This window comes from Anastrepha obliqua, chromosome 4 (assembly GCF_027943255.1).
Source record: "Anastrepha obliqua isolate idAnaObli1 chromosome 4, idAnaObli1_1.0, whole genome shotgun sequence".
NCBI classification, from domain to species: Eukaryota; Metazoa; Arthropoda; class Insecta; order Diptera; family Tephritidae; genus Anastrepha; species Anastrepha obliqua.
Window position 1 is genome coordinate 121,820,521 of NC_072895.1, and position 24,450 is coordinate 121,844,970.

At 35.4% G+C, this 24,450-nt stretch overlaps 1 protein-coding gene across 1 annotated transcript in view; it reads right to left on the reverse strand.

The window, feature by feature from the left end:
- LOC129245064 (uncharacterized) overlaps positions 1 to 24,450 on the reverse strand; it is a 203,492-nt gene that overhangs the window by 172,738 nt on the left and 6,304 nt on the right. The window contains exon 2 of the mRNA XM_054883032.1: positions 8,338 to 8,648. Coding sequence (XP_054739007.1) covers positions 8,338 to 8,440 — 103 coding nt within the window. The 5' untranslated portion in view covers positions 8,441 to 8,648. The remainder of the gene's footprint in view (positions 1 to 8,337; positions 8,649 to 24,450) is intronic.

Below are 24,450 nucleotides of genomic sequence, written 5' to 3' on the forward strand. Positions count from 1 at the left end.
AGAATTAATTCTAATAATATCATAAAAATAACAATGATAAGAATTGTAGTGATAATAATAATAGAATAAAAAAAATATTAGGTGCGTAATTAAATTATCGCTGTTTTTTTATGAAAGTACAACTTTATTCTGAAAAAATGGTTGAAAGTGAATCATTGAAAGTATTGCCCAAAGGCTGGCTACTACTTTTTCCCATCTTTCTGGTAGATCTCGTATACCGTCGCGGTAAAACTGTTCATCTTTTGAGGCTACACACGAATTAAGCCATTTTTTAATGTCTTCACATGAATGAACTGCTGGTTAGCTACCCCATGTGCCATCGATCGGAACAGGTGAGAATATGGCGGGTGGGGTAGATTTCCCATTTCAGTGTTTCCAGGTAGGTTTTAACGGCAACGTGTGGCAGAGCGTTGTCATGCTGTAGAATCACTTTTTCATGCCTCTTCGCGTATTGCGGCCGTATCTCGCGCAGTTGATGGATTCGCTTGATTTGAACAGTTCATAATAAATGACACTAACTTGGTCCCACCATGGGTATTCGTCCGAGGCGACGACGTAGAAGCATGACCGGGCAGTCCCCATGACTTTCTTTTTTTGAATTGCTGTAATGAATCCATTTTTCATCACCCGTCACGATGCGATGAAGAAAACCCTTCCTTTTTGCCGGTGGAGCAGTTGTTAACAGGCGAAAAAACGACGTTCAACATCCCTTGGTTTTAACTCATAAGGAACTCAACTCCTCTGTTTCTGAATCATTAAGTGGTAACACCACTGTAGAAATTTCAAAAAATTGATTTTTTTTTTATAAGCTTAAAAAATTCTTTGAACCTTTTAAAATACAGAACAAAAAGTTTTATACGTTACCGAAGTTTATTTCATAAATATTTTAAGCTTTTAACCAAGCGTTAGTGACTGCTACCTAACGACTTCTCCAAATTTCCAAACTTTAAACGCGTTTTTCTCAAAACACGTTTTCTGAAATTGGCACGCAGCATAACTCAAACAATTTTAAATATTTTTAATCAGGATTTTCACTACATCTGTATAATAACCTTCTTAAGAGAAGAGCGTAGGGGATTTTCGATAGATTAATTTAAACGATTGTTATAATTATTTAAGTGCCGTTTTTTTAGTCCAAAATAGAGTTTTTTTCTTCAAATGCTTGCTAATTCCACAAAAATAAATATTTTTTAAATCCCCTACGTGTTTCTCTAGCTATTCTTATCTAGATTAAGAAAAAATAAATTTCCTTGTTCCAGATTAAAATTTGCACCCTCTGTGCTGCGTGCCGCGGAGCTCCTTCAAGTGAAACCACATTACAAAAATGTCTCCAATACCGCCATTTTGTAAAATTTTTCGATCAAACTTTGTAGTTTTGTATTTTAATATATAAGTAATAACTTCCCAAATAAGAGTGATTGTTTTCCCTTTCTTTCTATACAAAAAAATTCTTTAAAAATCGTGTTTATTTTACGCGTGTAGAGTGGTGTTACCCCTTAATGATTAACATTAATGTTGCGCACCTAATATTTATAATAATAAAAAAAATTGCAAATCGAAAAGTGCTTTCTTTTTGGAATTAAAATTGTTCGCGAAAATTTTATTATTAAAGTTTTTGCCGAGAGTTTTCCCATTTAAAATTTTCCAGTTACTTCACAAAAGCTATAACCCTATTTTGGACCTGATGTAACTGAAAAATTCTGCCATTTAAATTGACTATTACCCTATTTCGGATCAGCAGGATGCCCCTTAAGGCCTAACACAACTCCAAGATTTTGAAACAATCGGCTTTTTGGGTTCAACAATATTCTGGCGTACATAAATCCACTTTCAGCTTGAAATTTGCCTTAACCGAAATTTCTTTTATTTGAAAATTTAAATTTACCACAAATTTATTCAAGCCCAATGCTATTAAAATACCACAGATATTTTGCATTTTTTCTTTGTCTTTGTTGCACAATTTCTTTTTTTGTTTTTGTTTCGCTATGAGATTTCCTACATTTTATCAAAAATTTAATTGGTATTTAACGTATGCGAATTATCATTTTTGCGGTTAACATAATCGCTTTATTTTAGCAGAAATATGGAAAAATATAGTTTTAGTTAAATTTATGCCAACAATTTGCTTTGCAAAATTTAGTGTAAAATTGCAATTTACAAGTGTAAACATTTATGGCGTTAACTTTCCTTGCATATTTTCACACATGAACAATTTCATTGTATTTTTTTTTTTTTTTTTTTTTTTTGTATTTTATGAATATAATTTTAATGATTTATTCTTTTATTAGTGAGCAAAAACAAAATGATATTTAAATGTGATGCACTAAGAGATAAGGGTTTAATGTATTATCCAAATATATGCGCTTCAGTGGTTTTTTGAACTATGGCAAAAAACTCAGGTGCTGCTTATGTAGGAATTACATAAAAAGTGTACAGTTTTTCAAATAACCGCTTTAACAAAGTGGGCTAAATCAGGATAAGCGCTTCAGTTGTTACAACTTTTTTGTCACACGTAAAAATAAAAAATAAATAATTGGCGCGTACACTTGCTAGATGTTTGGCAGAACACCTCTTGCCATGTCATGTTTTATTTGGCTATTAAAAAATGCGTAAACCGATTTGAGTAAGTTAATGTGAACAATCAGCCAGAATTTCGCAAATATTTATCCAATTCATAATTCATTAGCTTTTTTCACTTAAAAAGGGTAAAAGTAAAGTTTTTCGAAAGTGCATCGCTTGTTTCGTAATGAAATCTCATTTGTTTTAACTGCAAAAGTACGGGGGCTGCCTTTTATATTTTACGTCTTTGCAACTATAACTCCGATGAGCTGTAATTCTATATTTTTAACGAAAAGCTTACCATTTTTAAGCATAAACTTGCATATAACGTTTTCTCTTACGAGCTTTATTTGTGTTTTTTTTTTCAGTAAATTGAAAATATCATCTCGCCCATGCGATGTTTTATTACGATTTTCAACGTAGATTTGCGGGGCAGGAGTGCATTGATCAATCTACTTGAACTTTTAGCGTTGGAGCACCACACTTTGCTGCTATAAAACGCTAGTACAACGAATTCCAATTTGGTCGTCGATCCTTGCAGGATGAAATGGAAACACACATAGTACCAGAGAGAATCGGTGCTGTGCGTCATCTGAAAACGTAAAATCATCATGCCATCACATCGCGATATAGAGGCATTCTAGGGTATTAGAACCAATATTGCTTGAAAATTAAGGCGTCAAGAAGATTTGTTCACGTTGGATACCGCATAATTTGACCAAAAAAGGACTCGTGACGATTGGTATAAAAAAATGTTTAAGAATTTTAGTTGCGAAGATGCAAAGCACATCCATGATATCGTAATAGGTGCCGAGTCTTGGATCTATGCGCATGAGCCGGAAACAAAACAGCAGTCAACACTGTGGGTGTTCCAAATCGAGCATAATACAAAAGTTTTTGGCGGACGAACCTCAAAGCAATTTCGGAAAACCTGGTCAACTGTACCACTAGAGAAACTTAACACAGTCAATTCTGTGTAGTACACAACCATTTGTTTGCCAGAAGTTTAGGATAATTAAGGAAAACCAACCACCGAAGACGAATCTTCCTTCACCTCTATATAAACCAGATCTAGTAATTATCACCTTTTCAAGCACTTAGAAAAACTGGTTATGGTACTGGCTCCCAGGCGGCTTTTGAAAATGAGCTGTCAAGTTTTTTACCAACAGCGGTGAGGGCTGATGAGATATGAAATTTCTGTTCCGTTTTCAAATAAAACGGCGCACGTTTGATCTAATCTGATTCAGATCGGTACAACTTTCTACTTGGTTTAACATTTGCGATTTTCCCTGCCTTTTTTTCTCTTTTTCACCTTTTTTAACTTTTATAAATTTCACTTTTCCACTATACAGGCATATCTCTACGGTCTATTTGATCAAATAGATTTTGTAAAAAACGATATTTTTGAAAGTAAATTTAATACCAGAAATACGCTTGGATGAATGAAAGTGAATGGAAATTTACAAAGTTGCGTGATTTTCAAAATTTGCAGTTGTGCCAGATCTTCTGTAAGTGGATGCAGATTGTTTTTTTGTTACACGGTGTTATTCGCTTAGTGTTTTTTTTTTGTTCAATTGTTTTGTTCAATGTTTGTTTGCACGACTATTACTTAATTAGAATATCACTTTATTAGAGCACTTCGTTCCACCTCTTAGCACTCTGCTTATATACTTACACACACACACCGATTCACTTATAAACCGCACTTATGGGCCACACATAAGTGCTTTCGATGGATTTATGATTACAGATATTGTTTCAGAAGTAGGAAATTGTATAATTTTCGAACTTCGATACAGCTTTGTTTGGATTAAACGAGTAAGGCGTGAAGTAAGCATTAAAGCAGCACTCAATACCTGAAGTGCGTGTACTTGAGCGCGACCACACAACCGCCAACTGTGAGTGACAAAAGAAAAAAATTAAATATACCCCTACAAGTGGTAGATACAAATTTTGGTAGAAGACCAGGTGAGGAAGGTTAGGTGAAGAGAGGAAAGGAGGACTAGTATGAGCAAAAAGCGTGCGCTGGATATAAATGGTCACAGAGAGAGGGATTGTATAGCACCGAAAAGTAAAATTGAAACATTAGCACTTGATGGCTGAAAAAGTGGGCGCAACTGCCACGGCCCATGCAAATAAATAATAGTAACGACAAAGTATTATAAACAAATAGAAAACATGCGCATACAGGGTGCTCAATATAACAACAAGGTGCTCAGTATAGATTTGGGAATTTGAATCATATGATTTTTTTGGACTTTGACAACTAAAATAACATCTGTGGTGAGTACGAAATTTAATTTGCGGTTAAGTTTTAGAAAGTGTTCATCCATTTGCGCATTTATGCTGTGAATCGGCATAGGAAACTATGTGACTCGCACATTTTAGTTATATGAAATGTTCAGCAGTTCTATGTAAAAGATAGCAAGAAACATTTTTGTACAACATTTTAACCTCCTCAATAGGCGGGTCTTGTTTGTGTCTTTCGTGGAGAAACGCAAAAAAAACTCATAACAGAGAAATATAATTGATTAAAACGTATTACAAAAGTATTTGCCATGAAATTCTACTAAAAGACTCACAACACTTTTTCAATCTAAGCTAAAAATTGAATAAAGTAAAAAAAATTAAAAAATTAGTCACCTAGAAGATACGGCTTGGCACTTATAATACTTTTTATGCAGCTTCGTTAAGATTAAATGTTACCGCCAATCATGCAGCGATAATTCAAGAATTGAAACGTTTGAAATTGGTGAGATAGTTTGCTGAACTAGCGAAAATGTACTGGATAATTTGATTGGCAGAATGGGTTACGGTACAGTCAGTGGTGGAAGGCATGTGATTGCAATTTCAATTCATATTTCACTCTTTCACTCACACTAAAACAAACAAAAAACTGAAAAAGATGCATTCGTCTTGCATGTATAGGCGAATTAAGTTAAATTCTCCAAACCTAGATGGCACACCCTGTATAAACACAATAAGTGCTTTTCAGACAAAGGTCGTTAGAATTTCTAACTAAAGTTTTTGGAAACGGCATATGCTGGTGTGGTGCACAAGCTGCTTTGGCTATGAGTTCACATATTATTTGTAGTCATTCTCTGGTCGGATGGGTGCACACATTTCGTGTGGTATATTTTTTTTCATCTTTTTTTATTTATTTAGTTTTTTGTGTTGCTTTCTTTTTTTTTTTGTGCCCAGAAAAGTTAGAACAGACTGCGTTGAAAACGTAAAGCGAAGTTTTTTTACAGCAGAAATTAGTTTTGTTCTAAGGAAAAGCGAATGTACGTGCCCGCTTCTGTTTCTATGTTCTTTTATTTTGTTGATTTTCAACACTTTTCGCGGCAATTTTTCAACGTCTGTTTCGAATTACAAAACATCGAAAATTCATTATGTGCCACAGAAATGTACGCAGCGCTTCGAAAAAAAGGCAAAAATGTTCGCTTTTTTTCGGGGCGGCTACGCGCTCAGCTTTGATTGCGATTTCCATAAATTTTCGTCACACACACTCACCCATCTACACGCTCGCATATGCACATTCGTTCACATGCTGACTTACTTAGTGACACTTGCAAGCGGAAAGTGTTGATTACTTTTGTATGTGTGCAAGTACGTAATTCGATTTATTCACCCGTCTAACCCTGCACTTCCGCGGCGATGTGAGCACTTGGAATTTCTCCCCTCGCATAGGAAAATGTCGTTTGTTGAATTTGATTGACTGTGCAGAAAAAAGAGGAATACCAATAAATTTGCTGAAAGTATCGATTTGTGCCGACACTTTTCGTTTATTGGATATTTATGCGTGAGTGCAGGGTGCACATGCATGTGCGTGTGTGTGTGCCAGTAGGAGCGCATGTGTGAGTGGAGTAAGTGCACTAATGATATTTGTCATTATGTTAAACATTTGTTTCCACCCACTGCTGGTTTTTGGAATTCGTGTTGCTGTTGTTGTGTGTATTTGTTGTTGTTTTCGCTGTAATTCCCACAACATGACTATGTGATTATGTGTCTAAATAAGATTAAATTTCGATTACTTTCAATTACTTTGCTAGAAGATTTTCTTGCACGATTGTTTCCCCTTGTCTGTATTCCTATTACACCAACAACAATTCGATCGACAATTCGCTGCACATTTCAAGAGTTTGTGATTTTGCCCCCGGACAGTTCGTGCACTGATTCCAGCCATTCACTTATACAAATTTCATATTTTGATCACATCTCTTCGTGCTTGGTCGGGTATTAACTTGCATTCCTTCATATTCGACACACCAACAACACACATGCATTTGCGCGCAGCTCGTCTGATATACTCAAGTGTTTGAATTGTGTTTGAGTGTAAGCGGAAAATCTGATTTAATGTACATACATAAGTGCAAGCATATTTAAATGTGTGTGTGTGTGCAAATGGAAAGTATTGATGTTCGACAAACGGCAGCGAAGAAAAAAAAATTAAAAAAAAATTCGTATTATTAGTCGGATTAAATTTCTTCTGCTGTACGCGCCATGGCGCGCTCTGTGCGTCGGAGCGAAAGGTTATGTGAACGAGAAAATCTTCCAAGAATTCGAAATTATTTACCCACGAAGTAGCGATATCACTTAGCAAGTAATGTTTTTCCATAGCGTGGAAATTTAATAAGTCGTTAGAAAGGGGTTTCTTTGGGACACTGCGTGGGTTGGTGGCGGAGCTGACTTTTTAAATATTAAAATTATACAAGTACATAACTGCACTGCGAATAGCGAGCATTTAATAATGAAAGAGTGATGTACTTTAGAGTAAAGCATTTTCCTGGAGCAAAGTTTTAGTAAAGTCTTTTTTACGGTGGAGCAAAGATTACAAATTTTGGGCTAATATTCTTTGTTTCGGTTATTTGGCCGAGCCACTCCTCCTATTCTCAGAGTGTGTCTCGATGTTTATCCACAAATGGAGGGATCTATAGTTTTATACACCTTTCGAATGGCAGTAGAGCTTTTTATGCGGAACTTTTTCATGGGAAAAATGCACTCGGCAGAAATCGCGCCATATCACGCAAGGGCAACCGAAGTACACAACTAACATCTAAGATAATATGCTCAAAAATTGTATGAGGAGTACGGCAAGACTAATTTTTTCGGAAGACATTAACCCGCTAACTGCTACACATATGAATCTTATTCATCCCATTAAAATAAAATAGAAAAAACGCAGATTTATAACGACTTTAAAAAGGTTAAATGTTAGATATTAGCCCTTACATCTTTTACCATATTCTGTAAGTGAAACTTTGTTATGATGAAAAAAGTTGACTTTCGTTGAGTAGTGCCATTTAAATGAGAAAAGGTGTAGTACTCTAATGAGCTTATGGTGTTCACTATTTGGAGCAAGGCTTGCACCTGGTTAGGTTATTTGTAAGGCCATTGGTTACACCGTTTTTACCACCGTCCAAGAAATATCTTCCAAAAGGCTCTAGTTTGTTTGACTTAAGTTGCAAACGTGGAAAAAAGAAGCCACCTGAAAATATGACTGATACTTACACCAGCGTCGAAAAGCTGGGTCTACTATAAATATCCGTTGTTAGAAGAATCTAACTCTACAGTGTAAACCCTGTATACTCAGATATTAGCTTAAGGTAGAGACGCATTGCTCAAAAGTTTCTATTATTATTTTTACTTTAATTTTTTGTATCTCCAAGTATGAATGTACAATTGTATTAAGGCTATTATTTAAAAATATATCTTTGCTAAAAAATTTCATTTAATTATTCTAACAGTGAAATTTTTTTTGATATTTTTTTCACTTACCTTCATCCGCCGTCGCTGGATGTTGTTCCCCCAGTGTTGTGTAACTGCTCATTACAGCCAGTAATAGCAGCAGAAATGCTGCTACAACACGGTTTTTACACATTTTTCAACACTGGATTATTAACTTTTTGTTTTTCAAAAATCTCTAAAATGGATTTGCGCGTTTCTGAGCATTAAAATCTGTTTGTCTATTTTTGAAAGTTTAAGATTTCAATGTAGATATATTTTAAATGCTTCTTTCGTGAAATACACCACTGTGAATAAAGAGTTATAGCAGAAAATTCGCTTCAGCGCAGAGTTTCAAAGAAGTGCTGAAAGTAAAAGAAAGACAATTAATTAAATTAATTAAATTAAAATATAAAACAAGATATGAATATCAAAGAAGTGGATGAAAGCATGAAAGCTGTTATGGCAAAAAATTCAATATTAAATATTTTTTTATTTGCAATCATTTAATAGGAATTTGTATTCTTTATTTTTTAGTGAGTCTTAAATCTTAATGTGTTACAGAGAAAAGTGAGAAAATGCGCCTCCCATTTTGTTTCACTTATTTATTTTTTTCTATTCTTAGTTAAGATACAAAAGAGAAAAAAAAGTAAATCACGCCCTTTCATAAGCTCTTCAATGCTTTGAGTGTCAGAATTGAAATAATCCCCTCGTATATTCTTGTAGGCATTGTCCGCAAAGGTTGAAATCGGTGGCTGACTATGCGGGTTATGGTCGCTCTTTCGACTTCAGTATTTTACTACCAAAACTCAAAATGAAATAAAATTTTGTTTTTGTAATATTTTCTAATAAATGTAGTAAATAAGAATATTTCTTTTAAAAGTTTCTGAAAACAAAAATAAACATCTAACGTCTTCTGTATACTACTCACTCTTCTGGGAGTACAAAAACAAAAACATGGCATAAACGAACCAGTGAAAAATCAATGCAAAACATAACTCTAGTAAAGTGCAGTGCGTAACTGGTTTGAAAATCGATCGAGGCGTCACTATGTTTTTTACCAAGCAGATCCACTGATTCGATATTTAACTGGTTCACTTATTTACTGTGCGTATTTGAATATAACTCGAAATGTTATCCTACTATGAAACTTTCAGGGATTGCTGAGCATAGTTTTTAATAAATATTAATGAAAAAATAGGAAAAAAATTTGAGAGCTGCTTTTCAAAAATAAAAAAAACATGCTTCTCCAAAAGTTTCTAACAAAAAAGTAAAATTTTTTTCGAAACAAAAAATTTATTTACGAATAATATTTTAAAAATATATTAAAAAAGTTAAAAAACAAATATATACAATATTTATATATAAATACAAAAAAAAATCACAAATATTTTACCCACAAAAAACTCTACACCGAAAATTTCTATGGCGATAAATCTCAAAATTCGAAAATTTTTTCGAAATTTTTTCAGTCCACTTAAATTGAACCCGAAAATTTCAACAGCGAATAAATCTCAATATTAAAAAAAATTTCCGGAGTTTCTTTTCAGTATATTGAAAGGCGCTTACACAATTTTTTGGATGTTTATTGCGGGTTTTTATGAGGACATTTTTGAAGGCAGACATATGTTCGGAGTTTCACCATTGCTAGCCAAGAGGCGACCGCTGTTAGACAAATCTTTTTCTATTGCTTGGTGCTACATGCCACGATATTGGAACCGAATGGAAGACACGCACCAACCCTTTGGGCTATGGCGCCCGCTTTTTGACTCAAATAAACCAATTTTCAGCGCAATTCGCGGCAATGGCCAAAATATATACTTAGATTACGTGACATGGAATCACTCAATAGTAGCTTATAATCAAAGACTGTATTTCGGTACATTTATAAAGGGTGCATTAAAGTAAACAGAACCTAAAAACAAATATTTCTATAAAGTTGGCTAAACGAAATTCGTAGTTACCACTGTTTTCATTAAAACTGCGAAAATTCATCAAAAAAAAAAAAAAATCAAGAAGTTTTGGAACTGAACGAACATCTCAAAACAAAGAATGCACATTGAGGCTTCCGAAATGTGCTACTATAGAAAACGGATGGTCAATCAAAAATTGATAAGCTGATTTTCGAAATCAAGAAAGAGTATAAAATGTACTAAAACTATTTTTTCTAACTTCAAAAATATTCTTACACCAGCATCATCCAGTGCAAGATACCAGGCAAGCCGAAATATTCGTTTGGAATAGTGAAAAGTGAAGACGGTTCAAGGGATTTGCATTCACGTTTTTAACTATAGACAAGCTTTACAAAAATTGTACACTAATCTTATGGTATTAGCTGTCAGGCTCATAGCATAAAGGAGGTCCCTCATCCTTGTTCCGCATTGCTCACATTTCTACGCCTTATCAAAATATTGGTATCAAATATTGGTATGTTGACGAGTTTGTTTCCATAACTGGCTCCTATGTTTGATATACTGAAAAGTTATCATTTATGGTATCTATGGATACCAGTCTGGCGGCCGCCGTAGCCGAATGGGTTGTCACGTAACTACCATTTGGAATTCACAGAGAGAACGTTGGTTTGATTCTCGGTGAAAACACCAAAATTAAGAAAAACCTTTTTCTAATAGCGGTCGCCCGTCGGCAAGCAATGGCAAACCTCCGAGTGTATTTCTGCCATGAAAAAGCTCCTCATAAAAATATCTGCCGTTCGGAATCGGCTTAAAAAACTGTAGGTCCCTCCATTTGTGGAACAACATAAAGACGCACATCACAAATATGAGGAGGAGCTCGGCCAAGCACCCAAAAGGGGTGTACGCCCCAATTATATGTATATATATGGACACCAGTCTATGTACCAGGTAAAACAGCATAACTTTCGGGCCATGAACCGACATTTCAGCAGCATGCCTGAAAGTATTTTTTTTTCTTGAGTTGCTATAGCGCAAAAAATACTGCCACAGCTACTTCCATCAACACTTAAACCCAGTTACCTCCACAAATATAACTTTTTTTATCTTGCAGGCATTGCAAAGAGGCCTATTTAAATATTCAGAGACTAGCTTAAGGTAGCATTGAATAGATTGTCATCTCAACTTCAGCAGCATGTGTGAAAAGTTGTGTGAAGAAAGCTTTTTAGATGCAAAATGCAACTGATTACTTTCCATTATCTGCTTATCACACTCCTTAAATAACAAAGTATTTGAAAGGGCTTTCGACTATCAAAAATTCTAATAAAATAGTTTAAACCAAAAATTTTTTATGAGTGCATCTCAGATTAAGAAAATCTACAGAAGATGTCCACGTTCGTAGCTCTCATTCATGCTTTGCTTCAATTCAGCTTCGTTTATTGTATGGTTTAAAAATTTCGAATCAGTTTTCAGTACGTTTGCTCAAACCTCAAGTTAAACTTCAATGGAGGATGGCATTTTTGAAGTGAAACCCTTTAATTAAATATGTTAATAATCGCCCTTTTATCTCCTTATGACACAAATAATTTCCAGACTTTAATTAAAAGTATGTATTGACAATCTCTCCACACCCTTTTGTGAATAAACATCACTGCAACTAAATAGTAAATTTCCATCCTTTTATGCACCTTTTATTTTGCTCGTTCGTCGTTTGTACGAGTGTAATACAGCAACAAAAACTGTTAATTCCTCCTTTTTTGCTCCAAAACCAAAGAAAGTTCAAAAATTCATTAACAAAGCTGGTGGTTTGCTTGAGCGTGAGATTTCTAAAACTCCAATTCAATTTAAAAAATGTCAACCTCAGCCTCAAGTCCCATTGATCTGTGCAACAGCCTTCCCATTTAAATGCTTTTCGACTGTCGCTGTCTGTCGACCCTGAACCCATTTGTAGAGTCATCCTTTTGTGATCGCATGTATGACGCTTGTAAAATTACCAAAGCGACTGTGTTAATGACACAGTTACAGTTACAATGTATGTACACATATAAAATGTACGAACACGCACGCATGCATATGCACAAGTAACCACATTTAGAATTGATGTAGTTTCCCGCTGTATTCCCTTGACTGGCTGCCTTTGCCGTGTCTGTTGCGCTGCTGTCATTGACTCTAGGGATGTTATTCAAATCTACACACAAATATTTCACTACAGCTATTCCGTTAATGTCTGCTCGACCTGAAATCGTTGCAGAGATAACAAAAATAGCTTTTTCATGTTCTACATGAAACCTCGCCCCCTCTCTCTGGCATTTTTACAGGGGGAACATTGTCCTGCCGGTCTACGCATTTCAATATTAAATTAGTTAATTAATTTTAGTTGTACAAATCGTGGCGGAGAGAGAGTAGTTTGCTGTGTATGGCGTTTAGCGTGCAAGCGCCTTAAATTTTTTTTTAGCGCAGTGTAAAGGATATGAATGGCTGTTTATTCTAGGCAGAGAGACAAAAGTGGGTGCGTGCTTGGTAAACTGTTTTGAAACTTTATAGAACAAATAAAAATGTGTGCAGTTAAATATGTTTCATAAACACGATAATCGTTGTGTTGCGAATACAGGGTGAGTCAAGGGTTGATATATTTCTAAAATTTAAATAAAATGAGCAAAACTCGATTTCAGTCTCAGAAAGAAAAAACTTTAACATTATTTTTGCAAATATTTCATTTATGTGACGACCTCAACTGGCTTCAAAGTGGCGCGCCTTGATTGGTAACCGACTATTTGGTTTTAGACGAGTTCCAAGCCAACTCTTTTCTGCCGCATGTGGTAATCCCTTCCATGGTGATCTTTAGAGTCTCCCGAGTTTTATAAAACCTTGCGTTAGCCTTTACTTCAACTTAGTAATTGGAAAATCCGGCAACGAGTGCTAGGAAGTGTTGCTGTAGAATTAAGTCAACCTACATAAGTCTTTATTGACTTGCCCGATGAGAAGACATATCTTTGCGGTTTCAGTCAGGTTATCTGAAAAGCTTTGACAATACTATACATTTGTGTTGTATTTTTTATTGACATCACGTAGTCAGCTCCTTATGCCTTTTTCCGACGCGGGTCATTCAAGTATCGCAGCTCTCCTATCCTAACTCGTTGCTGCACTCAACTCATTGCTGCACCAGCATTCTCTACCGAAATCTACAGTAAATCAGAAAATAATACAACAGAAATATATATTTATATAGCAACAATTTTGTGCCTAACGTACTGTTGCAGGACACCCAAAATATTTTCAAGGACCTAACCGGTCCTGTACAAATAAATATTTACATGCAGCAAAAGCTTCGAGAAATAAGAAAAATTTAATATGTAAAAAAAATCGTTAATTTTATTTGAGAAATTGTATCAAAAATTTAGCGACACCGCTGCAATTCGAGACTACTCAAAAAGTAATAAAAAAATTGTGTTAGCCAAATTTTTGTTCCGTGCATAAAAATAAGACTAGAAGGTGCAGCCGAAATAGCTTGCTTTCTAAAAGAGAGGTGATAATCCCAGATGAATAAAAAATAGGCGAAGAAATTAACGGCAAGACAATCAGAATGACAAGATTGCACATATGTCCCTTACACTGCATACATATACAATGCATTGGCACATTGAGAGCATAAAGTAAGCGTACAACCGAAATGCTCAACTACAAGGTGGCGCAAAATTAATCCGCCTATTGGGGGATGTATAATTTTTGCAAATAGCGTCGCAGTTCAATTGTATTTCACATTTGGGAACCAGAGAGCTGATGTTTACAAGCAGACAAGAAAAGGAGTTTCCTAGATTAAAAATAATTTTTTTTGTTTAGTAAAAAGTTATTCAAAAACCAAATTGGATGATTAATTCCGGCCACCTTATATAAAATTAAGAGAGTCTCCAGAAAGGCTTGTAAAACTTAGTATTTAGTAAAAAAATGTATTCAGAAACAAAATTGGATGACTAATTCTGCGCCACCTTGTATATAGTAATAATATTCAGCTGGAAAGGATTTAACGCAGTTATTTCTTCGCATTTTGTGTTGTATATGTTTTGTTAGTACAATTGTAGCTTTTCCACATTTTTTTTTGCACGCATTGTTGTACTTCATCACTCGCTTCTTGTTCTTCTTCACCCGGCCGATACTTATTGTTTTATTTTGTTTGGGTGATAGTTTTCTGCCCGACGAATATTCTCAGGCGATAAGTTTCTGACATTTATTGTATATGTATAGTCGATCTCTAACATCCCTCATTTTCTCTCCCCTCCCGCCTTAGCTTAAGCTCCACACTTTACGTCTAATACGCTTTCGGTGTTCGATGTGGCGCTACATTTCTCCTAGCAACGCTTTGTTGGCGTAAAAGTTTTGATGCAAAAGGATTTGACAGCAGGAAAAATAGTTGCAGAAAGAATATAAAAGCAGGAAAAAACTAAAGATGAGAAAACAAGGAAATGGGAAGTAAGAAAAACTTGGTTACCTACTTAAATTTCCTTAGCCTATAGTCGTAAAACAATTCGCATTGACGGCTAAACTAATTTATGTGACATTTTAGATAAATGACAACATTCTAGCGGAAGTATTTACTTACGACCTAACAGCTGACGGTACATTTTTGGTTTGGAACGTCTGTGTTGTTTGTTGATGTTTGTTTGTTTGTGCACAGAAGAAGAGTGATGGCGGGGTATGTGGGCGAATTGGGTATTTTACGTTTTAGTTGCTGGCTATGAATGTCAGTTTATATGTTGAATTACGAAATACTTTGACTGTTTGATATGGGTTAACGGTATTTGCACCATTTTTCGCTTTCATCGAATTTTCTTTTTAAATTGGAAGTGAGAGTTGAAAGCCCAATGAAAGTTTAGTAACTGTCTTTTAGTAACTAATTTGGCCGCATAGTTTTTAAATAACTAATTTTTTTAGACAGTTAAAATAAAAATGGGTTTCACAAAGTTAGGAAACGGAACTATAATAAAATAAAAATAAAATACGCTGGATACTAAAATTATAATAACACTAAAAATCCCACCACTTATTTATGGCTAACAAAGATTCTTTTTGAAATAGGTACAGGATACGTGAAATTCTTATTAGAAATTTATAGTATCTTTACGCTGCTGAATTGTTCGGATTTGTAGGCCCAAATCTTGCCAGTGCAAGAGACCAGTTTTGGTTCATTCGCAATCAGCTAAGTTAACTAAACCTAAACTAAGCCAAATCACCTTCGAGCTCTTCTAAAATAAAAATTGAATATTTTGAATTTGAAGCTTTAAATTTGAGCACAAAGCAGCTTTAACAGCTTTCACTAAATTCAATGGCTTTCATCAAACTTCCAGGTACATGCTTACAATTTTATTGAGCTTTTGAAACGTAAGCAGTAATAAAAACATGCATTTTTTTGGTAATATGTTTAAGTATAATATAAGTGATATTTGGATAACTTTCTCCTCCACAAATGAATTTACCTACAGCTTCATGCCACCTGTGAAAGGCAAATAGTTTTTTAGGCGCATTTGGGAAATAAAGTCAAAGCAATTTTGCATTAAAGCTTTGCATAGTGGGAGATTTGTTCAGCTTTAGTAGTTTTCACCAAATATCCACCTTACAGCTCATTCTTTTTGATTAGCTTTTCCAAGGCGTAAGCTTTAGTATAATTACATATTTGATATCAAAAGCTTTCATATAATATATATAAAACCGTTAGCCGTAACTGTTTTATTGAGCACACAGGAGCTTTAGCAAGACTTAAAAACCTCCTGTAAGTTAGCAGCCGAAAGCTTCTTATTTTAGCACGTTTACTTTTCTTAAAAAGCTCGTAGATATCCACTTGGACTAAAATTAAAAATTTGTATACGTATATTTATATATAATAACATATTCACTCTTTTGCCTGTTAATGACCAATTTCTTAACTTTTCGTAGCTTCATTCTTTATTGTTTTCATTTTTCATTTAACTAAATATTACTTTTGGATGATTGCCTTTGGATACCATATTTTATACCCATGTCTGTCGGCTCAACACCCGAACTAAGCGGATTAGTATCCGACTAAGAATAGCCAGAACATTAGTCTACAAAAACTTTTGGAACAACTTTTATGAAAGCGCTTTCACAGATGTAAGCTATTGTTCAATTAGGGAAAAGCTATCAAAACGCTTCATAACAAAGAGCTGTCAGCTCTTATCAGAAATGGGTCTCCATTCGGAGAATAGCTCATTGAACTAACAATACCTACAGTGTAAAGCAAAACAAATTGTTGGGAGCTTGGAATAATAGATGCCCTTCGCTTTCTGATCGCCCTGTTATTTGTCGATGAAGTTTTAGTTTGAAGTTCGAAGTTCGAAAAGGAATATAGCTTAGTTCATATATTCGAAATGTTCAACTTGGCTTTCCTATTACTTTTTTATTATAAGTTTCATAGCTTGCAGTTAGATACCCGAATGTGAGTTTAAATGTAATAGGTGATTATATCTTTCACTGCGTATTCTAATCACTCTAACCCTGACGATCTATTATTCAACATATCAACTACACTTGTGCCTTAGAAAGGAAGTAATTACAGCGCATGGTGATAAGTATATACTTCAAGAATTGAATACCCGCTGAATATCTACTTCACCACCAACAATTTAGATCCTAAGGCTGCCATCACACACCCGCCAAAAGTCAATAGCCGCCCATGGCCACACATTTCAATATATTGTGGATCATTTTCATATCGCGTTTAAACCAACTTCACATAGACAAGTGTATGTAACAGTGTGTGCAAATACAACAAATACAGCAAGCAGGTATTTATGGGGCACTAAAGCTACACATTTACATTAGTCGCTAACTCGCATAGTGAAACAAGGCAAGTTAATAGCAAAAATGTGGTTAGTAACCTGGTGATTTGACGATTTAGGTTGATGAGAGTAGGCACTGGGGAGGTTGGCTGGTACATGTGCACCTATGTGTATGTATGTATGTAAACATGCTTTGTTATACTTGTTGGGAAAGGGCGGACGTCTATTTTACTGGCATGTGCAACATTCAATTATTAAACTGAAAAATGACTACTAGTCATTTATTAGACTCTCAACAAGGCAGTCGAGACTGGCTACAGAAGACATGGCGAATAAATATGTGTGAGAATAATGGAATTAAATTGTCAAAAGGGAATAGCTGTGCAGATAGTATGGCACTTTAGCACTGAGTATGTTTGTAAAATTAGAAACATACCACTAATTTTCTATAAAAATATACTAAAACAACTACAGACAACGTTGTATGGGCAAAGTTACAAACTTCTGAAAATTTTTCAAAACTCGCAACTTCTTAACCAGAATTTTTAGAAATTTTCTGGGTATGCAGTTTGATAGCTCCCGCAAGGTATAAATTTCAATTTACTACGAAATACCCTTGATTTTTGGCAATTTCTTTTTGCCTTTTCTTCCACACAAGTGCTGGAAATTTTTGAAATGGATGAAAAAGGCGCCGTCAACATAAAAAAATTTTCAAAAATTAACGGTATTTTCTAGTTACTTGCAACTCGCACTTTGTTGCATTAAATTCAATAACAATATTACTTTTTTTAATAAGTATATCCGTATATCCATAATAGGCCGCCGTAGCCGAGTGAGTTGGTGCGTGACTACCATTCGGAATTCACAGAGAGAACGTAGGTTCGAGTCTCGGTGAAACACCACAATTAAGAAAACGTTTTTTCTAATAGTGGTCGCCCCTCGGCAGACAATGGCAAGCCACCGAGTGTATTTCTACCATGAAAAAGCTCCTCATAAATATATCTGCCGTTCGGAGTCGGCTTGAAACTGTACGTCCCTCTATTTTTGGAAGGGGGAGGAGCTCGGCCAAACACCCAAAAGTGTGTATGCGCCAATTATATATATATATATATAATAGGTAAATCCTCTATCTCACTACTTATCTCTCTATCTTCTCTCTAAATCACTGCCAATTACTCACAAAGTACAAACATATCAATTCTCAATACTTATTTAGCCAGCAACCATAATTTACCGTAACAACGTCTAATCTTGCTTATCTACATGACTCCTAATTAATACAAAGAACAGCAACGGCACCACCACTACCATCATCGGTCATGTTAAAATGCGGTCAAAGCAAATATTGTGAAAGTAGTAGAACAAAGGGGTATTCGAATACCAAAAAAAAAAACCCAAAAGCAAAGCAAATTCTAGTGAAAACCATGCAGCGCAGTAAGTGTTAGACAAAACAACAGCGTAAATACTATAAAAAAACAACACAAAGGAACAAACTAACCAAAGGTGAAAATAATGACAAGCTAAAGGATAAACAACGGGCACACGCAAAAAGAACAACAACTAAACGAATAGTGGGCAAATGATAGCATTGAAAAAATAACAACCAGCTGGTCCGTGCAAATGGCAACCATCTTTAAAAAAGCACACCGCATACACAAACACATAAACAGCAAACAGGATAACAACACGAGTTCAACGAGCAGTTAAAAGCCACAAAACCAGAAGCCAACTAAGGCGATAACAAGCAACACAAAGCTAAGCTCAAATCGTAAAGAGAAGTATATACACACATCCAAACGCGTATTTAAGTGTTATTGAGGGATGGTAGGAGGCGCCCGAGAATGGTGATAATGTCGATAGTCAAATAGGATTAGAAAAAGGAAGGTACGAATCGGAAATGCGGAAATAAAACAACACACGAAAAGTAATGGCGGGAAAGGCTACTTGAGGAAGACAAAGAAGTGAATGCAGTGCGTATGTATGTATGTAGGTTAAAACGTGCGCTAGATAGTTAAGTGTAGGTAGGAACAATTGCGTACGAGCACGGAAATGGGAGACGAGTGTAGTTGGGGAAAAATGTAAGCAGCGTAGCAGTGCGTGGGATTTGCAGATGTAAATGGTTTTACGAGCATTAAATCAGCTGAGTGCTGTGTAGAAAGAGAAGCTTACTTGTCGAAGGTAATCTTGTGTCGCATGCATGAGCAGAATAGGAGGTTAGCAGTGATGCGGAAGCACACTGAGAGAGTTGAAAATGTTAAACTGATATTTAAGGTATTGATATTTAATGTGTACACAGTTATGGTCTTCAAAATAATTTTTTTTTGTTTATTTTCGTAATTTGCAACTAAAGGCATGAGCAATAACCGCATAAGTCGAAAATTACATATTTAAACGACACATACTTTTTTGAAGAAAAAACCAAAACACAAAAAAAAAATATTAAGAAAAAACAACAAATACAGATAAATAGTGCATTATGCAGAAGCCAACAAAAACACTGCTGGATAGTTGAGATTTCCACTAGTTTTCTAGTGAACTTTAAACAAATCACACCCTAATCGCCAAAAGCGCGTAAGCTATAAAATATTTTATTTTCTGCTCTTAATAGAAATCGGTAACTTATCACCACACCCAAAAGCTGTCAGAATTTAAAACCCTACGAAGTACCGTTACAAAGTTGTGGCGAAAATAGATTCAGCTTATGGGCCCATTTGCATTCACTTGTATTAAAAAAAGAGCAAGTCTGCTGAAAAATTTACACTTTTTGCTTACATTCTTTCGACTTTTAGTGGACAAAGAGTGGATTAGGGTGGATATTTGCTAAGACTAATGCAGGCTTCATCTTCCATATGAGGTGCTAAAGATAAAGAGCAACAAAATATTCGATTTGGTTCGGATTCGGCGGAACATTGATATCTAAAAATGGTTGAAATTCCATTCGGTACCGCTTTAGTCTCAAAAAGCGGTGTTGGAGGGTTTTCTAGTTTTGAAGTTTTCTCAATTCTTTTTTAACTTTCAACTGTAGACCACAGTGATCCCATGAAAGCAAATTGAAAGAGCTATTTTTCGATCCTAGCAGTAAAAATTAGTTATTTCAAGATACAATTTTTTCGTTTAAGACCTTCATAATTCTGCCTTCATCTCAATGTATCGTTTATCGGTTTTACTAGGAATTGCTTTCAATGTGTTTATGCAGATTATGAGAGTGTTTGAGATCCCAAGTCCGGGCTAGTGGTGCGAAAAAGAAATAATCATACTCGACTCAGGCGGTTATTATTTATAAGCCCAGATATTAAGGCACATGCAAAGAAAAAGTCTATACAATAGATATTCTTGTAGTTGCGCGTACTTAGGTAAAGTCTGGCTGTATGAGTAAAGAGCTTCTGAAATATTCAACGTGGTTTGCTGAATGCAGTGTATTTAAAGGCGGTAAATAAGGTTCCTTGAGAGCAGATAAATCGTTCATTGTGTAATTTTTATATAAAACGTATGAATATCGTTTTTTTCTAACTAATTCAAGATTAAGAATAAATATTTTTGATTTCATAATTTAAGTACAAAATGTTCTTAAAAAATGGATTTTTTTTTCTTTTTTTTCGTGAAAGTCCAAAATTTCTTAAAACTTGATATTCTACGTATGTGCGACTATATTAGGCATACGTATATTCCATTAATGAAACTTTTATAATAACATTTTCTGATTCCATTTCTTTTCATAACAGTATCAACCCATTCCCAAAACAGTTAATTGCAAGCGAAATAAACCAAATATAAGCTTCCAAAGTTCCGAAAAAGAGTTCGAAAAAGTAATTTAAGTTAATCAAAGTCCTATCAAAATCTACCAACGGCAGCTCATCAGCGCAAAAAAGTCGCTTTTCAACTGAAATCGAGACCCAAACCTAAAGCGATACCAGAAATTTGCGCATAAATCAAAACTGAAGTATTTGTAAAAACTTTAAAAGGGAAATAGAAAAATGGCTAAAACGAAGATAGCAACGAAAAGGCGGATAAATCAAACATTATTTATGTGGCATAGTTTTGGTGGCAACAGAAAATGTGTTAGTGGTATTGTAGCAGAAGTCAAAGTGAACGTGAGTCGGAAATAAAAGTTATAAGAAAATTCAAGAGCCAGACAGCTAGTAAGTCAATGCAATTAAAATGGATAGTTAGCGAAATGGGCGGCGTAAAAGAGCTAAAAATCAATGAGCTTCTACTGTAGCGCCGACTATTTAACTAATAAATAAACAAAATTGGTCGAAGAAATTCAGTTTCGAATGGTTGTTTAATCAGCTAATTGAAACAATTTTTATTAATTTTTGGTCGCTTTGGTCAATAAATGAGAAAAGTGTACCACGAAATCATGAATACCAAGTGAATTCAAATCGATTAGTTAAGTAAAGCTGGAGCGCACTTTGGTTATGTGTGAAAGCGCGCCTTTTAACACCGCGGTTTATTTTTTTATTCATTTATTTATTTAGTCTACAAAGGAAATACTTCTTATGCATGAATGTTATTTAGTCTCCCTCGCCTGGGAACCACAGAGCAGTGAGGCTTTTTGGAAAGTCACACATCAGTAAACACGATTTCCCCTTTTAAGAGATGTTTTACCACGTTTGATTAGTTATGCGACAAGTTATGATTTGGTTTAACCTTTCACCAACCTTTTTGAGTGTTCCCTAACCGGCAAATTTGAAGTGACATAGGGCATTTTGAACTTCTATTTTCAAGTGACAATCTGTCGGCCAGCACTATGCCTTTCAAAGTCATTTATTTCATTTCAGTTCATTTATTTGTAATCCAAAAACGATTTCATTCCATACATTTAACGATTTCCTCCAAGTATTAATTAGCAATAAAATTAATCAAGTTCCCGATACAAGGAAATCTATTTCTAAATTCTAAAGAATTTGGACGCAGACTCTAAATGCATACATGGAGTTATTTCTATGATCCTATGACATGAGGTGAATTATATTCTATTTAGTCATTCCCGGCAGAAATCAACGATAGTTCAATGCAAACTTAGATGTGATAATGGATGTGCTAAAACGAGCAGTAGCGACCAACCAGCGGAAAAGAAAAGCTTTAGAGTGTAATTCGTGATAAGATATTACTTTCTATCTTGCCAGCAGGCTTTGTTCCTGTGCCTGTATTAATAGTCACACCGCCAATTGCAGTTTGTTAGTGGCCTCTCGACTTTCTCCTACTTGAAATTCTCCTGCTGAAATTACTCTCAGAAACAGCGATCACGGCGCAACAAACTCGAAATGAAACTCAACACTTTTGATTTGTATGAACGCCTCTCGATTTGTGTTTACTCGTATTTCTCTCAAACGAAAGACAACAAGAGTTCATGCGCAGCTTAATGATAGGAAATTAAAAAAAAAAGAAAAATTGAATTTCAAAAAATTCCAAGTGATAGTTGGATAAATACAAATCGAATTGAAGTAGGTTAAAAAAAAAACTAATTATTTTCCAATAAGAGGTGTTATTTTGATAAAAGATCAATGGTTTCGTTGCTTGTGTGGCACGTAGCGCCGTCTTGTTGAAAATAAACGTTGTCCTGATCAATACCATCCAATTCCGGCCATAAAAAATTGTTAATCATCTCTCGATAGCGCAATCTATTCACCGTAACTGTTGCTCCAGTTACATTTTCGAAAAAGTATAATCCAATGACTCCGCCGAACCATAAGCCCCACCAAACAGTTATACGTTGCGGATAGAGAGGCTTTTCAACAATAACTCTTGGATTTTCTGAGCCCCAGATCCGACAATTTTGCTTGTTGACGAAGCCACCGAGATGGACATGGGCCTCATCACTTAAGATGATTTTTCGATGGTATTCCGGATCATTTTCATGCATTTCAATCAGCAAAGACACGAAGTTGCTGATGATCGGCCGGCTTGAGTTCTTGTGTTAACTGAACTTTATAAGCCTTAAGACCCAAATTTTTATGCAAAATACGGTGTCTACGTGTTATACGTTTGTGGAATGTCTAATTCCAAAGAACGACAAGGAATGGACTAACCTGGGTTTTCTGCAACTCTTTCGGCTAAAACAGCAACATGTTCGGCTCTTATTGAGCGACGGGTTTTATTATTCATATCACTAACTTGTCCCAACAGCTCGAATTTTTTCACTAATTTCTGTATTGCGGTCCGACAAGGTGCTTCACGATTACGCAAAAATCTTCGAGTTTTACGAACCGTCTCTTCCAAACTTTCACCATTTTTATAGTGAGTTTTAATAATTTCAATGCATTGCTTAAGCGTGTATCGTTCCATTTTAATTAATGGCGAAGTTTTCATTTGTTAGATATCAAAAATTGACAGCTTCAAAAGTGGCATCTACCGAAATAGCGCGCCATTCAAAATAACACCTGTTATCGGAAAACCCTTTAGTTTAAAATTTAAAAAAACCACAAGCTAAGCATTTTGTCTGATAATGAAGAAAGTAACTCAAATTTTTAGTGGCCATCGAAGGTGGTCTGAGAAGAGCTGCGTCAAATTTCAAAATATAATATAAATATTTAAATATTTATGTGCACCTTAGTCCTCTTGGGTTGTGAAGCTGAAATTTTTGCAGTGGCCTAATCGTTTAAAATTTCAAATTACATTGACACTGAAATTAGCAAAATTATAAATTTCGCATACCGCAGGCGTACTTGCGGAATGCCAGAATATCAACACAAATTTTTATTTTTTAGCCAGACACACAAAAATGACTGCCGGCTCAACTTTTCAGCTATGTCTTCATATTTACTTCGGTGTTCATAGTAAATTGGCAACATTAAAGCGTGACATTTTTCCAACACATACGCGATATGTTCTGGCGCAAAAGTCATATGGGCGCATTTTTTACACTTCCGGCTACAGAGAGTCCTGGAGAAAAATACTCGGAATAATAAAAAATTAGCGTAAATTATACATGAAAACTGTAAACTAGGCAGCAGCGAATTTGAAGGGAACCCATGCACACATACATCTAAACATATGCATTCATGTCTGTGTGTGGTGGCGCAAGTACTCATTTATTAATGAAATTTCCATGCACCTACAATGCTTACAACCGCAACAAAACAATCAGCAGGGCAAAGCAACGCGTTGCAGCAAAAAGGCAATACTGCCACAGAGTAAATAAAAGGGGCATAAAAAATGGAAGCAGCGGAAAAGCTAAAGCCAAACCACTATACTGCTTGGCACGGCACAGCACGTGAATTGACCGCAAAGCCAAAGCCAGTCGGACAACAAAGCGCCAAAAGGCCGAAGCGGCAAGGCGAATAAAGAGCGGCACTTGTGCGAAAGCGCATAACAAATGCGTGCGCCAATGTACGCAAACATGTGAAAGTGTATGGACACACAAATACTAAGGAGCAAGCGCCGAATGACGGATGTGGTTATGCCACATGCCACCAACAGGCGGAGTGCGGCAACAGTGGCTTTAGTGAGGTTTGGGGGCCAAT